This window comes from Rhinolophus sinicus, linkage group LG05 (assembly GCF_036562045.2).
Source record: "Rhinolophus sinicus isolate RSC01 linkage group LG05, ASM3656204v1, whole genome shotgun sequence".
In the NCBI taxonomy this organism is placed as follows: domain Eukaryota; kingdom Metazoa; phylum Chordata; class Mammalia; order Chiroptera; family Rhinolophidae; genus Rhinolophus; species Rhinolophus sinicus.
The window spans coordinates 111,263,812-111,281,869 of NC_133755.1; the positions used below are offsets into that span (position 1 = coordinate 111,263,812).

The 18,058-nt window shown below is 36.5% G+C and overlaps 1 protein-coding gene across 2 annotated transcripts in view; it reads left to right on the plus strand.

Annotated features, from left to right (window-relative positions):
- KCNQ5 (potassium voltage-gated channel subfamily Q member 5) overlaps nucleotides 1-18,058 on the plus strand; it is a 529,926-nt gene that overhangs the window by 340,772 nt on the left and 171,096 nt on the right. For both annotated transcript variants that reach the window (XM_019749337.2, XM_019749338.2), the window contains exon 2: nucleotides 15,089-15,179. In XM_019749337.2, coding sequence (XP_019604896.2) covers nucleotides 15,089-15,179 — 91 coding nt within the window. The remainder of the gene's footprint in view (nucleotides 1-15,088; nucleotides 15,180-18,058) is intronic.

The window sequence follows — 18,058 nt, forward strand, 5'->3', positions numbered from 1 at the left end:
CTACATCGTTTTTGACCCAACCCACCTACTAGAATGTAAGTTCTGTAAAGGCAGAGATTTTTATCTATTTTATTCTCTACTATACCTTCAGCATCTAGAACACTGTGGTAGTACATGGTAGGGTAATACCAATAATACCAATACCTGTACCAGGCCTGATTCTTGTTACTAGAAACAAAGTGGCAAATAAGAGAAACAAAGTTCCTGTCCTCATGTAGCTTACATTCTAGTAGAGAAGAACAAAATAAACAAAGAATTCCAGATGGTGCTGTTTGCTTAGAAGAAATTATAACAGGGTAACAAGAATATAAAAAGAGAATGCTCTCCTGTTGATTGTATTGACTATATGACAGTAGGAAAGACTGTTTTGTTTTTTATTTTAAATTCATTGTCACTAAGCAATATACGGTGATTTTCAATCTGTTGTGTTGCCTGGAAAGGATACAAAAGTGGACTTGCAAAGGCAAGAACCTAACTCATGGGTTTCTAAATTGCAGACCTCAGGTCCTTTAAGAAATAGTGTTCTATTGCCTTGTTCTATTCAGCAAAACTGTTCCCAGTGACTCCATTCAGCCATCGACTGCCTACACTGGCTACCAGGATGAAAAACATGCTTCTTGATCGCTATCAAAAAAAACCAGAGATTTTTTATTTTATTTTGATAGACTATGATCCATTCAATTCAAGCCAGATTGAGTGTCTTCACAGAACTCAGACTTGTGATAGGTACTGGGAGGTGGGGCAAAAATTGAAAAGTCTGAACTTTCCCATCTCGAGACCACTTCTCAAGGAGGTCACCATCCTTTTAAAGAAACACAGACTGAAACAGACAGAAAATATAGATAAAGAAACATAAATATCCGTTTGTATGTCCCCTTTGGTTCTATAAGGTTCTCTACTTTTTCTGTTTTATTTCGCTTAGCATTATTATAATCTCAAGATCCATCCATGTCGCTACAAATGGTACTATCTTATCTTTTCTTACCACCAAACAGTATTCCATTGTGTATATATACCACAACTTCTTTATCCATTAATCTATCAGAGAACATTTTGGTTGTTTCCGTGTCTTGGCCAAGATAAATAAAGCTGCAGTGAACATTGGAGCACACATGTCTTTATGGATAAGTGTTTTCAGATTTTTTGGGTAGATACCCAGGAGACGGATTGCTGGGTCATATGATAATTCTATTCTTAATTTTTTCAGGAACCTCCACGCTGCCTTCCATAACGGCTGCACCAGTCTGCATTCCCACTAACAGTGTATGAGGGTTCCTTTTTCTCCACAGCCTCTCCAACACTTGTTACTATTTGGCTTGTTGATAATATCCACTCTAACTGGTATAAGGTGATATCTTATTGCGGTTTTTATTTTTTCATTTGTCTATTTTCCACTTGTATGTCCTCTTTGGAGAAATGTCTCTTCAGGTCCTCTGCCCATTTTTCAATTGGGTTGTTTGTTTTTTTGTTGTTGAGTTGTATGAGTTCTTTGTATATTTTGGATATTAGCCTCTTATCGGAGGCGCTGTTTGCAAAAATCTTCTCCCATTCAGTTGATTGCCTCTTTATTTTGTCAATGGTTTCTTTCGCTGTGCAGAAGCTTTTAAGTTTGATATAGTCCTATTCATTTAATTTAGCTTTTATTTCCCTTTCCTTTGGGGCCAAATTCATAAAATGCTCTTTGAACCTAAAGTCCATAAGTTTAGTACCTATGTTTTCTTCTATGCAGTTTATTGTTTCAGGTCTTATACTTAGGCCTTTGATCCATTTTGAATTAATTCTGGTACATGGTGACAGATAGCAGACCAGTTTCATTCTTTTGCACGTGGCTTTCCAATTCTCCCAGCACCATTTATTGAAGAGGCTGTCTTTTCTCCATTGTATGTTTTTTGCTTCTTTGTCAAAAATTGTCTGTCCATATTTATGTGGGTTTATTACTGGGTTCTCAATTCTATTCCATTGGTCTATGTGTCTATTTTTCTGCCAATACCATGCTGTTTTGATTATTGTTCCCCTGTAGTACAAGCTAAAGTCTGGGAGTGTGATACTTCCAGTATTGTTCTTTTTTCTGAAGATTGCTTTGGCTCTTCAGGGTTTTTAGTGGTTCCAAACAAACCTGATGATTTTTTGGTACTATTTAACTTCTTCATTCCCAATTTGGATGCCTTCTATTTCTTTCTCTTGCCTGATTGCTCTGGCAAGGACTTCTAACACTGCGTTGAAAAGTAGAGGTGATAGGGGACAGCCCTGTCGAGTTCCTGAACGTAGAGCAAAGGGCTTCAGTTTTTTTACCATTAATTATGATGTTAGCTGAGGGTTTGTCATATATGGCCTTTATTATGTTAAGGTATTTTCCTTCTTTACCTATTTTATTAAGTGTTCTAATCATAAATAGATGTTGTATCTTGTCAAATGCTTTTTCTCCATCAATTGATATAATCATATAATTTTTGTCCTTTATTTTGTTTATGTGATGTATCGCATTGATGTATTTGCGTATGTTGAACCATCCTTGTGCCCCGGAGATGAACCCTACTTGGTCGTGATGAATAATCTTTTTAATGTATTGTTGCATTCGATTTGCTAGATTTGTTTAGGATTTTTGCATCTGTATTCATCAGAGATACTGGTCTATAGTTTTCTTTTTTTGTGTTATCCTTACCAGGTTTTGGTATCAGGGTAATGTTGGCCTCATAAAATAAGTTAGGGAGTACTGTCTCTTCTTCAATTTTTTGGAAGAGTTTGAGTAGGATTGGTATTAGATCCTCTTTGAAGGTTTGGTAGAATTCACTAGTGAAGCCATCTGGTCCCGGACTTTTGCTTTTGGAAAAGGTTTTGTATGAGTGATTCAATTTCGTTACTGGTGATTGGTCTATTTGGATTTTCCAATTCTTCGTGATTCAGCCTAGGAAGGTTATATGTTTCTAAGAACCTGTCCATTTCTTCTAGGTTATTGGATTTGGTGCCATATAGTCCTTCATAGTATTCTTGAATTATCTTTTGTATTTATGTGGCATCTGTGATAACTTCCCCTCTTTCATTTCTGATTTTGTTTATTAGTGTCTTTTTTTATCTCAGTGAGCCTAGCCAACGGTTTGCCAATTTTATTAATCTTTTCAAGGAACCAGCTCTTTGTCATATTAATTTTTCTGTTGTCTTGTTGTTCTCTATTTTGTTTAGTTCTGCTCTAATTTTTGTTATTTCCTTTCTTCTGCTGATCTTGGGTTTCATTTGTTCTTTTTCTAGTTCTTTATGGTGTAACGTGAGGTTATTTATTGGGGATTTTTCTTGTTTCTTGAGATAGGCCTGTAATGATATAAATTTCCCTCTTAAAACTGCTTTCACTGCATCCCAAAAATTTTGGTAGGATATATTTTCATTGTCATTTGTTTCTATGTATCTTTTGATCTCTCCTCATTTCTTCTTTGACCCGGTCATTCTTTAAAAGTATGTTGTTGAATCTCCACATATTTGTGGTTTTTCCTGTTTTCTTTTTGCAGTTGATATCCAATTTCAAAGCCTTGTAATCATAGAATATGCTTGTTATGATTTCAAACTTCTTAAATTTGCTGAGTTTAGTTTTATGTCCCAATATATGGTCTATCCTTGTGAATGTTCCATGTATGCTAGAAAAAAATGTATAGTCTGATGTTCTAGGATGAAGTGTTCTATAAATGTCAATTATGTCCATTTCATCTAATGTGTCATTTAGGGCTGCTATTTCTTTCTTTCTTTTCTTTTGGATGATGTATCTATAGCTGTCAATGATGTGTTTAGGTCCCCTAGTATAATTGTGTTTTGGTCAATTTCTCCCTTTAGTTCTGTTAGTAGTTGCTTGGTATATTTTGGTGCTCCCTGATTGGGGGCATAAATACTGACGACTACTATGTCTTCTTGTTGTATAGTCCCCTTTATCATTATGAAATGTCCATCTTTGTCTCTTGTTACCTTTTTTATCCTGAAGTCTGTTTCATCTGACATAAGTATGGCTACACCTGATTGCCTCTGAATACTGTTTGCTTGGAGTATCAATTTCCATCCTTCACTTTGAGTCTATGTTTGTTTTTGTAGCTGAGATGTGTCTCTTGGAGACAGCATATGGTTGGGTTTAGTTTTTTTGATCCAATCTGCTACTCTGCTTTTTTATTAGTGAGTTCAGTCCATTGACATTTAGGGTGATTATTGATATGTGAGGATTTCCTATCATTCTATCTTTGGTTTTCTGGTAAGACTCTGTCTCCATTGTTTCTTTGCCTTTTTGTTGCTGTCTATTACTTCATTGTGGTGGTATTGTATGATTTTTCCCTCTGTTTCTTCTTTTATTACGTTATATATTTCAGTTTTGGATATTTTTTTGAGTGGTTACCACTAAGTTTATGTAAAGAAAATTTCATATTTAGGATATTCCATTTTCTTCTGCATGCTTACTTTCTCCATTTCCATGTTCCAGTACAGGCCTTTACTCTTCTCCCATTTATGTTTTTGGTGTCACAAATTATCCCTATTTATGCTGGTCGAATAGCCTCCTTCAGTATTTCTTATAATGCAGGTCATGCATTCGAAAATTCCCTCAGCTTCTGTATGTCTGGAAAGGTCATTATTCCTTCTTCATTTCTAAAGGATATCTTTGCTGGATATATTATTCTCGGCTCATAATTTCTCCCTTTCAATAGTTTGAATATTTGATTCCATTCCTCCTGGCTTGTAAAGTTTCTGCTGAAAAATCTGATGATAATCTAATTGGCTTTCCTTTGTAGGTTACCATCTTCTTTTCCTTGGCTGCCTTGAGGATTCTTTCTTTGTCGTTATTTTTTGACAGTTTCAATACAATGTGCATTGGAGGCCTATTGGGGTTGAGGTAATTAGGTGTTCTATTTGCTTCTTGGATTCGAGGATCCAGTTCTTTCCATGAGTTTGTGAAGTTTTCGTGGATTATTTGTTTGAATATACTCTCTGTTCCCTTCTCTCTTTCTTCTCCTTCTGGTATGCCCATTATTCTTTTAAATTGCTCTTTCTGATGGAGTCAAAAGGTGTTGTAGAGTTCTTTCATTTCTTTTAAATCTCAAGTCTCTTCTTCCATCCATGTCATTTCCAGGTTTCTATCTTCGATGTCACTGATTGTTTCCTCCATATGGTCAACTCTACTACCTAAGCTGGCTATTTCATTTTTAATTTCTTCCATTGAGTTCTTAATCTCCAGAAATTCTACTTGGTTCTTTTTTAAAATTTCAACCTCTTTAGTTAAATTTTCATTTTCTTCTTTGATTATGTTTCTGAGTTCATTAAACTATCTGTCTGTGTTTTCTTGCATCTTGTTGATTTTTTTAAGAACTGCAATCTTGTCATTTAAGTCACATATTTCCATGTCTTTAAGTTCATTTACTGGAGACATTTCACTTTCTTTCTGAGCTGTCTTGTTACCTTGGTTATTCATGGCAATTAGTGATTTAGTATTTCTCTTCCTAGACATCTATAGGAGTGGGTTCTGCATCAGGTTAATAGAAAGAGGGCTTTCTTTTGTTTTCCTTTAGGTGTTGGTAGAATGTTTTATTTTCTCTCTGACTGCAGCCTTTTATTCTCTCTCACACTGTAGTGTTATGTTTTCTCTGCACTATTCCAGTTTCTCACACAATGGGGGATTCCCTGGAAGGCGGGCTTCTCTTCTGTGAACAGTTTGCCTGGGTGATAGGGTGCTGCCTCCATTGGGGGATGTGGAGGGCTTCTGAAGTTCCAAAGCTCTTCCTGCACCAGATTCAGAGCCTATGTGTTTCAGCAGTTCTGTTTACTCCTGCAGAGATCTGTCCAGATAGGTGGGGACAGGGGTGGGGTGGGTTGTGAGAGGTGGCCCAGAGCAATGGCGGCGACCACCACTGCAACCGTTCCTGCTTCCACGTCTCCCTCCCCTTTGTTTGAACTAGTTGGGCTATGAGTCTGTGTCTGCAGATCACAGTTCTAAGAATGGCAAACATTCTGTTCTTTTTGATTTGACACGCTACTGTTCCTCTTCTAGCACTGGGCAGGTAGGGGGGTGGGTGAGGTATGGGAGGATAAGGAGGGGGTTACTAGGCTTAGTGCCCAAGGCTTCCATTCTCTGCTCAGTAGTGAGGGCTTAAACTACTGTTTTCAGCCTTCTTCCCTCAGTCTTTGCTCCGAGGTCTCTGCTGTGAGCATTGGGTTCAGCCGTGTTATATGCTGCCCCCTCAGCCCTGTGGGCCATAAGCAGAGCCCTAGCAGTCCGAGTTCTTCCCTCCCCCGCAGCTGCGGTAGTTCCAGAATACAGCAATCTTGGAGCACCAAGCTAGGTATGCATCCTGCACCCACATGGCCCCGTCTCACTTCTCCCTTCCCTCCTCCCCTGCTCTCATAATCTGCCCACCTTTAGATCATTTCAGTAGTGCGCCTCTTAGTCTTGCCTGTCTGCTGTGCAGGGAGTCTGTTGTGGAGTTATAATTGTTCAATTTGTTTTAAATTCCAGGGGAGATTTCAAGAGGCTTGCCTCATGCCGCCATTTTTATGACATCATGCAGCAAATTATTTCTAATAAATTCAAAAGAACAACTGTGATTTCTGGAAAACACAAGTTTTCTGAGAGCAAGAAACATTTAACTATGCTTGTTTCCTATTTCCAGTTTGCTGTATCAGGGGAATAGACTAGATAAAATATCTTGATTTCAGCAAAGCATTAGAAAGTGTTTTATAATATCCTTAAGGAAAAGGAGGAGAAATTCAGGCAGCATGATATGACTCTTGGGAGGATTAATACCTGGTGAGAAGTCTCCAGAGATGAGTCACAGGTTTTGTGAAAAAAAAAGAAAAACTGAAGACAAGTGTAGGACTTTGGAGATTCTTGGAATAGGGAATTGGTAGTTCATGCTAGGAATAAATCAATAAAAATTAATATTTAAAAAAATGTACAACTAACAAATGTAAAAAACTTTTCAGAAATCCAAGTGAGAGAAATGTATTTGGTTGAATTTGAGCTAATGGCATCATTTGCTTCTTTAAAAAGAATGCAACTTTAGGATGCATTAATACTCCTGTTCCAAGAATAGTGATAGAAAAAAAAGCCACACCTTTGTCACTCATATTTAGTCAAGTATACACCAGATACTTGTATCATCCAAAAAGGACTTGAGGCTGCTAACAAAACACATATGGATAAAAATAAGCAAAGGTCTGTCTTCCCACTAAACTATAACCCCGTTAGGCAGAGACCATGCCTGTAAATATTTGTGACTGAAATAATATAGGGAAGGTAACATAATGATAGGATAATATTAAGAAGTCAGGAACAAAGTTAATCCATAAATATGCATACCAGAAAGATCTGCACCATTATTAACGTGGGTCCCAAATTCACCTCTAAACTTTCTAGCAGCCAAGACAAAGATAAAATATGTTAAAAGATCACTGTCTCCATAAAGTAAAACCCCATCTCTTTTTTTTTTTCGTAAACAACAGATAATGTTTTGGTTTGATGGATCATGGGATTTCACTTGTCTTCAAGACACTTGTCTTCAGAAATTTCTTACAAAAAATTGTGGCTTGTCTCTGGAGACTTTTCACCAAGTACAAATTCTCCCAAGAGTCATATCATCCTTCCTGAATTTCTCCTTCTTTTTCTCAAGGATATTATGAAGCACTTTCCAGTGATTTGCTGAAATCAGGACACTTTACTCCCCTAAAGTAACAAGCTGGTAAATGTATCAAAATAGGAAACAAACATAGATTAATGTTTCTTGCTCTTGGTGAGCTTGTGTTGCTTTCTAGAAGTCATAGTTGTTCCTTGGAATTTATTAGAAATAATTTGTTTAATATTCTATCTGGAATATTCCTGTGGAATTGTAATTGAGCTTGTCAATACACAAAGTCCAGCTCCCTTACTTTACTCTTTTTATGACACTCAGAATATGTTCCTCTCTCAGATCATTTGAAGTTTGTTAATAAAAGTTGTTCAATTTTATCCACCAATACTTTGATGCTTTATAACATAAATCTAGACCCAACAACATGAACTCATTAAAACTGACCAATTTGGGGGTGGCCAGTTAGCTCAGTTGGTTAGAGCATGGTGCTAATAACACCAAGGTTGCCGGTTCTTGATCCCACCATGGGTTATTGTGAGCTGCGCCCTCCTTAAAAAAATACAACCAATTTGCCCAACATATTACAAGATTTTTCTTGCAATAAAATCCTAAGGGAAATTTCTTACATGATAACTCATTGAACAACTACAATGTGAAGTATGGAGTAAATCAATTGAATGCTTTTTGCTCCTCAAGAAAATAGCAAAATGGGGCGGCTGGTTAGCTCAGTTGGTTGGAACGCAGTCCTCTTAACAACAAGGTTGCTGGTTTGATTCCCACATGGGCTACTGAGCTGCACCCTCCACAACTAGATTGAAACAACTACTTGACTTGCAGCTGATGGGTCCTGGAAAAACACACTTAAATAAATAAAGGCCTTTTAAAAAAAAGAAGAAAGAAAATAACAAAAAATCAAACAGTTCAGTGAAAGTATTCAGTGAGCAATCGATGTAATGAGGTCCAACTACAGAGGTCGGCAAGGGTTGGTTTGCTCCAGACCCTGTGGTGCACTAGGTAAGATACAGGAAAATAAGCACATGCATATCTTTAAGACAGTTATTTTTGAAACCAAAGTTTTACAAATAGCTGGGCAGTGGAAACTTTGAATTTGGATTTCCTGCAAGAGTTGACTATGCAGATATTTTATGTTGGCGACTCAATGCTAAATCTTTTGCTTAGACTGGCATTTAATGATGGGCCTGAGTCAAACTTTGACAGATGCTGGAACAAACTAAGTATACTTAAAGAACAGTGGCAAGGAGAGTGACAAATCTAGACATTGTTTCATATGCAAAGCAAACAAAGAACTGAGCTTGGTATATTTAATCTGAAGACTCATGGAGAAGTCATGATAAAACCAACCTCGAGTATCTGAACTAACATATGGAGGGGGAAGCATATGTCCTCAGTGATCCAGAGTCTGAATGAGCACCAATGAGTCAAGGGCCCAGATAAGGAGACTTGATTCAGAGGGGGAAAATCATCTTCTAATAGTTAGGTGGTCTTTAATGGGACTGTGCTGCGTTAAGTGCAGGGAGGGTTCTGGATGTTGGAAGGGTTCAAAGAGAACCATGAACAACCATCTATCAGTGATGTTTCAAAAATAATCCCCACATAAAGAGGGAACTCAAACACAATGCTTCTCTTATCCTGGGGTGAGAATCAGGCTGAGCCTGCCCTTTGTCTGTGTTTAGGCCAAGTCCAGGGATTGCTCTGAGAGGAGTCCTTTGAATTACTTTGCCTTCTCATGCCCTGTCCTAGCTCATTTACATCAGCCGTGGTCCTCTACAGAAACATTGTGCAAGCAGAAACCATGCTTTCCCATCTTCTCTGACTTTTTTTTTAAGTTTATTGGGATGACAATTGTTAGTAAAACTACATAGGTTTCAGGTGTACAATTCTGTAATACATCATCTATCACATTGTGTGTTTACCACCCAGAGTCAGTTCTCCTTCCATCACCATATAGTTGATCCCCTTCACCTTCATCTACCACCACCCCCTTATTCTCTGGTAACCCCTAAACTATTGTCTGTGTCTATGAGTTTTTGTTAATTCATTTGTTTGTCTTGTTCTTTTGTTGTTTTCAGTTTTATATACCACATATGAGTGAAATCATATGGTTCTTGACTTTTTCTGTCTCACTTATTTTGCCTAACATAATAATCTCAAGATCCATCTACATTGCCACAAATGGTATTATTTCATCTTTTCTTATGGAAGAATAGTATTCCATTGTGTATACAAACCACAACTTCTTTATCCATCCATCAATCATAGGACACTTTGGTTGTTTCCATGTCTTGGTCACCATAAATAAAGCTGCAATGAACACCAGAGCACATATATCTTTATGGATAAATGTTTTCAGATTTTTGGGGGAGATAGCCAGGAGAGGGATTGCTGGGTCATGTGGTAATTCTATTCTTAATTTTTTGGGGAACCTCCACACTGCCTTCAATAGCGGCTGCACCAATCTGCATTCCCACCAACAGTGTATGAGGGTTCCTTTTTCTCCACAGCCTCTCCCACACTTGTTATTATTTGTCTTGTTGATGATAGCCATTCTGACTGGGGTGAGATGATATCTCATTGTGGTTTTTATTTGCATTTCTCTGATAATTAGTGATATTGAGCATTTTTTCATATGTCTATTGGCCATTTGTATGTCCTCTTGGAGAAATGTCTCTTCAGGTCCTCCGCCCATATTTTAAGTGGATTGTTTGATTTTTTTTTTTTTTTTGTAGTTGAGTTGTATAAGTTCCTTGTATATTTTTTATATTAGCCCCTTATTAGAAGCTTTATTTGCAAAAATCTTCTCCCATTCAGTTGGTGGCCTCTTTATTTTGTCAATGGTTTCTTTTGCTGTGCAGAGCTTTTAAGTTTGATATAGTCCCATTCATTTATTTTTGCTTTTACTTCCTTTGCCTTTGACGTCAAATTCATAAAATCCTCTCTAAGACCAAGGTCCATAAATTTAGTACCTATGTTTTCTTCTATGCAATTTATTGTTTCAGGTCTTCGTTGGCGATGTTGTGGAGAAAAATGAACCCTCATACACTGGTGGCAGGAATGTAAATAAGTACAGCCACTATGGAAAACAATATGGAGGTTCCTCAAAAAAAATTAAGAATAGAATTACCATATGACCCAGCAATCCCTCTTCTGGATGTCTACCAAAAAAATCTGAAAACATTTATCTGTGAAGATATATTAACCTTCATGTTCACTGCAGCATTATTCACTGTGACTAAGACATGGAAACAACCAAAGTGTCCTTCAATAGATGATTGGCCATAAGAAACGATAAAAGACTGTCACTTGCAACGATATGGATGGATCTTGAAATTATCATGCCAAGTGAAATAAATCAGACAGAGAAAGTTGAGAACCATATGATACTACTCATACGTGTGATATGAAACTGAAAGCAACAAATGAAAAAGACAAAAAAAAAAAAACAAGCAAAAACTCATTGACACAGACAACAGTTTAGTGGTTACCAGACGTTGCAAGGGTAGGAGAGAGTAAAAGGGGTCAAATATATGGTGATGGAAGGAGATTTGACTTTGGGTGGTGAAAAAGCAATGCAATATACAGATGATGTATTATAGAATTGTACACTTGAAACCTATGTAATTTACTTCATTAGTAATTTCACTTCAATGAATTTAGTTAAGAAACTCTATATCTACTTCCTATCAGCATTCTTTATTTTAATCCCATAATTTCATTCCATTTAAGACATTTAAGATCTCCTCTCTCCCAAAACTTTCTTACGTGAACAGTCAGACCATGGAAAACTTATAGTTTATCAAAATACTTGCAGAGAGCACCTTCTAGGTGTAAACGTGTGGTTGTTTCAGTCCACAAAGCCCTGCTATTAATTTGCCTGCTCCACTGAACTAAACTGTTTGAGATGTCTGCATTGAACACTAGCTCCATTTCTTTTTTCTTCACTATCCATAATTGCTTCTGAGTGTCTGGGAGTTGTGTATATGTCAATGACATTGTGGAAGTTACCATGGTTCATTTGACAAAAGATCAGCAAAGCTTCTCTGAATGCTTTATTTTCATATCATTTTAATTCTTGCTAAATGAATCTGTGCTTGAAGCCTGAGCTTTGGAAGCTGGATATCTTCTGCTCCACAAGTACCCATGATATTTCCAAGTAAAGCTTTTTATCAAATTAAACCTGACAAATTGATTCTTAATTAACCTACAAGAAAAGCTGATGGTGGTTTTCTTGAATAAACATAGAGGCCTTTGAACTGATGATATTTTTTATCATAAATGCCCTTCTCCTCTTACAATAATCAGCACCATTTAATAAGAAGTTTTGGACAAAAGGTCCTCATCAAAATGAATTTCCTCAGAAATAAAATATAAATGACTGCTTCAGGTAAAATAAAGGCCAATGGAGGTTATAGGTTAATTTTGAAGGAATATGGATCTTATACTGTCTCAGGATTAATGTAAAAGAAAAAATACCCATATTTTTTCAAACTGATCTTAAAATTTACATGAGTGACTTGATAACCCATGCCAAAATGGGCCACTTTCCACTCCAAGCTCCTGCCTTTCTAATCCCCCACCACAGGCATCTAAACTTTTTTGTGTGCCATGGATTCTTCAGTCTGATGAAAGCTATGAACCATTCCTCAGAATAATGTTTTAAAATGCATCAAATACATGTAATTACAAAAGAAAAATTATATAGAAATGCTATTATTAAAATATTAAACAAGTTTCTGATATAATAATACACATGCTTCTTTATTAACGCATTAGAAAAACAACCCCCAACAGTGAGTCTAATATCTACCATAATCCTGAAATAGGGATGAGCAAAATCAGTATTCAAGTTTCATCTACAACTGTAAAATGAGGTATGAAAATATCTATAATTTCTATGAGTGACAAAGTCACAAGTACTGCAAATACCATCACAATTTGTTGCCATGGTTAGTGACAAATACAAATGCATTTTTTTTCCATCTACATTCACAGCCCTCCTCCTAAATTCTGTCCACAGATCACTTGGAGGCCCATGGAGCCTCTACTCCCACTTTTATTCAACCAGTAGAGAGAGGGGAGGAGTAGTGATTAGTCATCAGCATACACACACGTGTGCGGGACCCACACAAGCAATGACATTAGCAGTGCCATGCTCAAACCCCAGCAGTGCACTATGTCACCACCAATGAGCCTGACGTCTGGCCACTGTCACCCCAGAGGGGTGATTCTGTGTCAGTTTAGTGCTTTCCCTAGCCAGAGAGTCTGTCTCTGACAATACTACCAAGAGCTAACTCATAGCAAAATGTGTTCGTTGCTCTCCATGATGTCATTCCCCAAGATCAAGAAATGTTCCCTAAATATCCTTTATGCTTATTTACCTAAACCTTCCATGCTTGGCAGCACTTTCCTCAGGATACCATGTTCCATACATTCACTTCCTTTAGGAAGAAAGTACGTCCATATCTCCAACCAGACTTTGTGCCCAAAATTTAATTCCACAATCTATGTGGATATCTAAAATTGGATTTGTCCTCTTCTCTTCCCCTTGATGTTCCTGACTTGTTAGATGTATCACCAATAGCTATACATGGAAACTTCAGACTTTTTAGCCACCACACCCCCTCCCAAATTTTACGAACTAATCTAATAATTACAAAAGTCAGAGAATTCCTATATTTACAGTACCCCTCCAATCTTCCTCTTTATTCCATTCTCATTTCTACCAATTACTTTCAAACTAACCTAGACTGCCATTACTCTTGTCCCGGCTACTCAACTATTCAAATACATCCTAACACACACTGCTGCCTACTTGATTTTCCCAGAGTGCAACTCTATTAAACTAAAGACAGACCCTGCCATACAAGCCTCTCCCTCGATCATGGCCCCAGACTCCCAATTCAGCCACCTATCTCACCCAGTGCTACAGTCAAACTTAGTGTCGTGTTTTGCTGTCACCATCTCGAACTTCTTAATAATTTTTTTATTATTAGTTGCAGGTGTACAACATAGTGGTTAGACATTTATATAATTTATGAAGTGATCCCCTGATAAATCTAGTACCGATTTGACACTATACATGGTTTTTACAATGTTATTGGCTATATTTCCCATACTGTGTGTCAGATCCCCATAACTATTTTGTGATTACCAATTTCCTAATCCCTTCATCTTGTTCACTCATCCCCCCAAACCCTCTCTCATCTAGCAACCATAAATTTGTTCTCTGTATCTATGAGTCTATTTTTGTTTTGTTTGTTCATTGATTCTGTTCTTTAGATTCCACATATAAGTGAGATCATATGGTATTTATCTTTCTCAGTCTGTATTTCACTTAGCATAATGCCTTCTAGGTCCATCCATGTTGTTGCAAATGGTAAGATTTCATTCTTCTTTATGGCAGAGTAATACTCCATTGTATAAATGTACCACAATTTATTTATCCAATTGTCTATTGAAGGACATTTCACTTGTGTCCATTATCTTGGCTATTGTGAATAGTGCTGTGATAAACATAAGGGTGTATATATCTTCTCAAATTAGTGTTTGGGATTTCTTTGGATAAATACCCAGGAGTGGAATTGCTGGGTCATAAGGTAGTTCTATTTTTAATTTTTTCAGGAAACTTCATACTATTTTTCTCAGTGGCTGCACCAATTTGTAATCCCACAACAGTGCACAAGGGTTCCCTTTTCTCCACATCCTGGCCAACACTTGTTATTTGTTAATTTATTGATGATAGCCATTCTGACAGGTGTGAGGTGATATCGCATTGTGGTTCTCATTTCTCTGAGGGTTAGTGACATTGAACATGTTTTCGTATGTCTATTGGCCATTTGTATATCCTCTTTGGAGAAAATGTCTATTCAAGTCCTCTGCCCATTTTTTAATTGGATTGTTTGGTTTTTCTGGTGTTGAGTTGTATAAATTTTTTTATAAATGTTGGATATCAACCTCTTATCAGAGGTATCATTGGGGTAGTTGTTTGACTGGAAGGGAATGAAAAGCACATGAGTGTCAGAAGAAATCATTCCCTTTATTTTCTATTCTTACGGTTATTACAAAGAAATGGCAAACAAGAATCCATCAGCAATATCCAAAATGAGCCAGTGACTTAGTAACAACCACTTAGAACACTTGATGGTTCACCAAAACTGATAAACGTGAGACAGATTCTGCTTCTTTGAAAGGGGAGTGGCTGCAGCATGTACTTCCCATATAGGTGTAGACATTTAAATACAGCATACAACACACACACACACACAAAACCTTCCCTTCACTAATAAAGCTGCAAAGACCCAAATTTGCACCGTACATCCCATTGTATTTTTTTATTCAAAATGGCTAGTCCTTTCCAGGGCTTTTATGATTTAATCAATGCCAATTCAAATGAATCTGGTGCTTTATTCATTAGAAAGATGAAATTAAGTCTGCCATGATAAGTCAAGGTTCTCATCAGATTTCTCTTTTTTGTTGTTTTACAGCTTTCTTCTTGTCTTCGGTTGCTTGATTTTGTCAGTGTTCTCTACTATCCCTGAGCACACAAAGTTGGCCTCAAGTTGCCTCTTGATTCTGGTAAGCGAAACATATGAACAAAAATGTACATAAAGTTTATGTAATATAATAACTGTCTATAAATTTATGCAATACATTATATCCTACAAAAAAAAGTTCTATCTAGGAAAAAAAGAGAGTTACTGTGAAGTATAAAAGTTTCAAAGATTACTGAAACATTTGCCCACCATTTTAACTTTTAGTCACTCCTTAGGAATATATAAAAATATTCAGGATAGCTATTACATAGCAATTTCTTGTGCTATAGTGACAGCATAAATAGAAGGCCATACTTGGAAGTAGTTTTAATGATGTTCACCTATGGTAATAAACCAATTATAAAAAGAATCAATGTCCATGAGGTCTCTCATTATAGTGCTAAAAGTTACAGAATAGAGAGCATTCTCCAATAACCACAATTTGGCAGTAGCTAAGTATAATTGGCCAAGAACTATGAGAATATAGCACCTCATTAAAAAAAAAGAAAAAAGAAAAACCAGAAGACTTCTTCATGCTGTTTTCAACCAACAGGCTGCATTATGAGTTTTGTTGCTAATACAGTTACCTGGTGAGAAATTCTACATTTTGCTGTCAATTCTCAACCACACAGAATTGCTCAATTCATTTTAAAATGGAAAAAGACCCCAAGGTATTTTATTCTGAATTATTCTGGGCTTTTTAAGCTCTTCTACTTTCTATTACACTAAACTATAGCACTGTATACTCAAATCACATCTGATTGAAAGTTTGGTTCATTTACATCTATTTTGACCCACTGACTTTGTCCAAAAATATCAGACTTGACAGCTGCAGAACTGGCTGAATGAACTCTAAACTGGGACTCACTTCTGTTGTGAAACCTGGTGAACTACAAAAGGAAGACAGCGAAAGGGGGGATGGAGTAAGATGGCTGTGTGCCCTAATAAACAGAGATGGGTTGTGTCCAGCAATAAGCATTTACTATAAGAAAATTATTCTTATCTTGAAGGTGGAAACAAAGATGTCAACTCATATAACCTAAGTAGAGGGGAGCTGCTCGTCTACCTGTGCTTTCAGATGCCTAGTTTGTACTTGATGTTACCAAGACTTCATCAAGTCTCGGTCTTACATCAAGGGAAAATCATTTGTTTTTAATAGTTTCAGGTGTATAAAACAACATTATGATTAGACAGTTACACCCCTCACAAAGTGATAACCCCCTTCCCCTTCCCTGTCTACTACTCATCTGACATCATATATAGCTGTTACTATACCATTGACTATATTCCCTGTGCTGTACTTCACATCCATTATTTTACATATATATGTGTGTATATATATATATATATATATATATATATATATATATATATATATAATTAAGTATATGTTTAATTATTGACATTCAATATTATTTTATATTAGTTGCAGGTGTACAGTGCAATGGTTAGGCATTTATATAATTTGTGAAGTGATCCCCTTGATAAGTCCAGTACCCATCTGACACCCTACATAGTCTTTACAACATTATTGACTATATTCCCCATACTGTATTTCACATCCCTGTGACTATTTTGTGATTACTAATTTGTGTGTTCTAATTGCTTCACCTTCTCCTATCACCCAACTTCCCTCCCATCTAGCAGCCATCAATTTGTTCTCTGTATCTATGAGTCTATTTCTGTTTTGTTTGTTCATTTATTCTGTTCTTTAGATTCCACATGTAAGTGAGATCATATGGTATTCGCCTTTCTTGGTCTGACTTATTTCACTTAATATAATACCCTCTACATCCATCCATGTTGTTGCAAATGGTATGATTTTATTCTTTTTTATGGCAGAGTAATACTCCATTGTATAATTATACCACAATTTTTTTACCTAGTCAACTATTGATGGACATTTCGGTTGTTTCCATATCTTGACTATTGTGAATAGTCCTGCAATAAACATAGGAATGGATTTTATTTTTCAAATTAGTGTTTTGGATTTCTTTGGATAAATGCCCAGGAGTAGAATGCTCCTGATAGTTCTATTTTTAGTTCTTTGAGGAACCTCTATATTGTTCCTCCAATACATTGGCTGTACCAATTTGCAATCTCACCAACAGTGCACAAGGGGTCCCTTTTCTCCACATCCTCACCAACACTTGTGATTTGTTGATTTATTGATGATGACCATTCTGACAGGAGTGAGGTGTTATCTCATTATGGTTTTTATTTGCATTTTTCTAATGATTAGTGATGTTGAGCATCTTTTCATATGTCTATTGGTCATCTGTATGTCCTCTTTAGAGAAATGTCTATTCATGTCTTCTGCCCATTTTTTAATTGGATTGTTTGGTTTTTCTGGTGTTGAGTTGTATGCATTTTTTTATAAATGTTGGATATCAACCTCTTATCAGAGGTATCATTGGCAAATATCTCCTCCCTTTCGGTAGGATATTGTTTTGATTTGCTGATAGTTTCCTTTGCTGCGAAAAAACTTCTTAGTTTGATGTAGTTCCATATGTTTATTTGTCCTTTTGTTTCCCTTGTCCAATCTGTAAAAATATTACTAAGGGTAATGTCTGAGAGTTTACTTTCTATATTTTCTTCTTGGAGTTTTATGGTTTTCAGTCTTACATTTAAGTCTTTAATCTATTTTGAGTTTAGTTTTGTATATGGTGTAAGGAGGTGGTCTAGTTTCTTCTGTTTTTTTCTTTTTTCCTTTTTTTTTTTTTTCATGTATATGTCCAGGGAGGAATTATTTTTCAGCCTGGAACAAATCTATCCCAATTTATTTCCACACAAATTGTGCTCAGCTGTATATCACTAATGTTAGGGTTACTCTTTCAAAACCCAAGGTAGAGAGCAGATAGACCAAAGAGCACAGTGGGGATTTGTTCCATTTAAAAGGTTTCCATTTAAGTCACAAGTGGG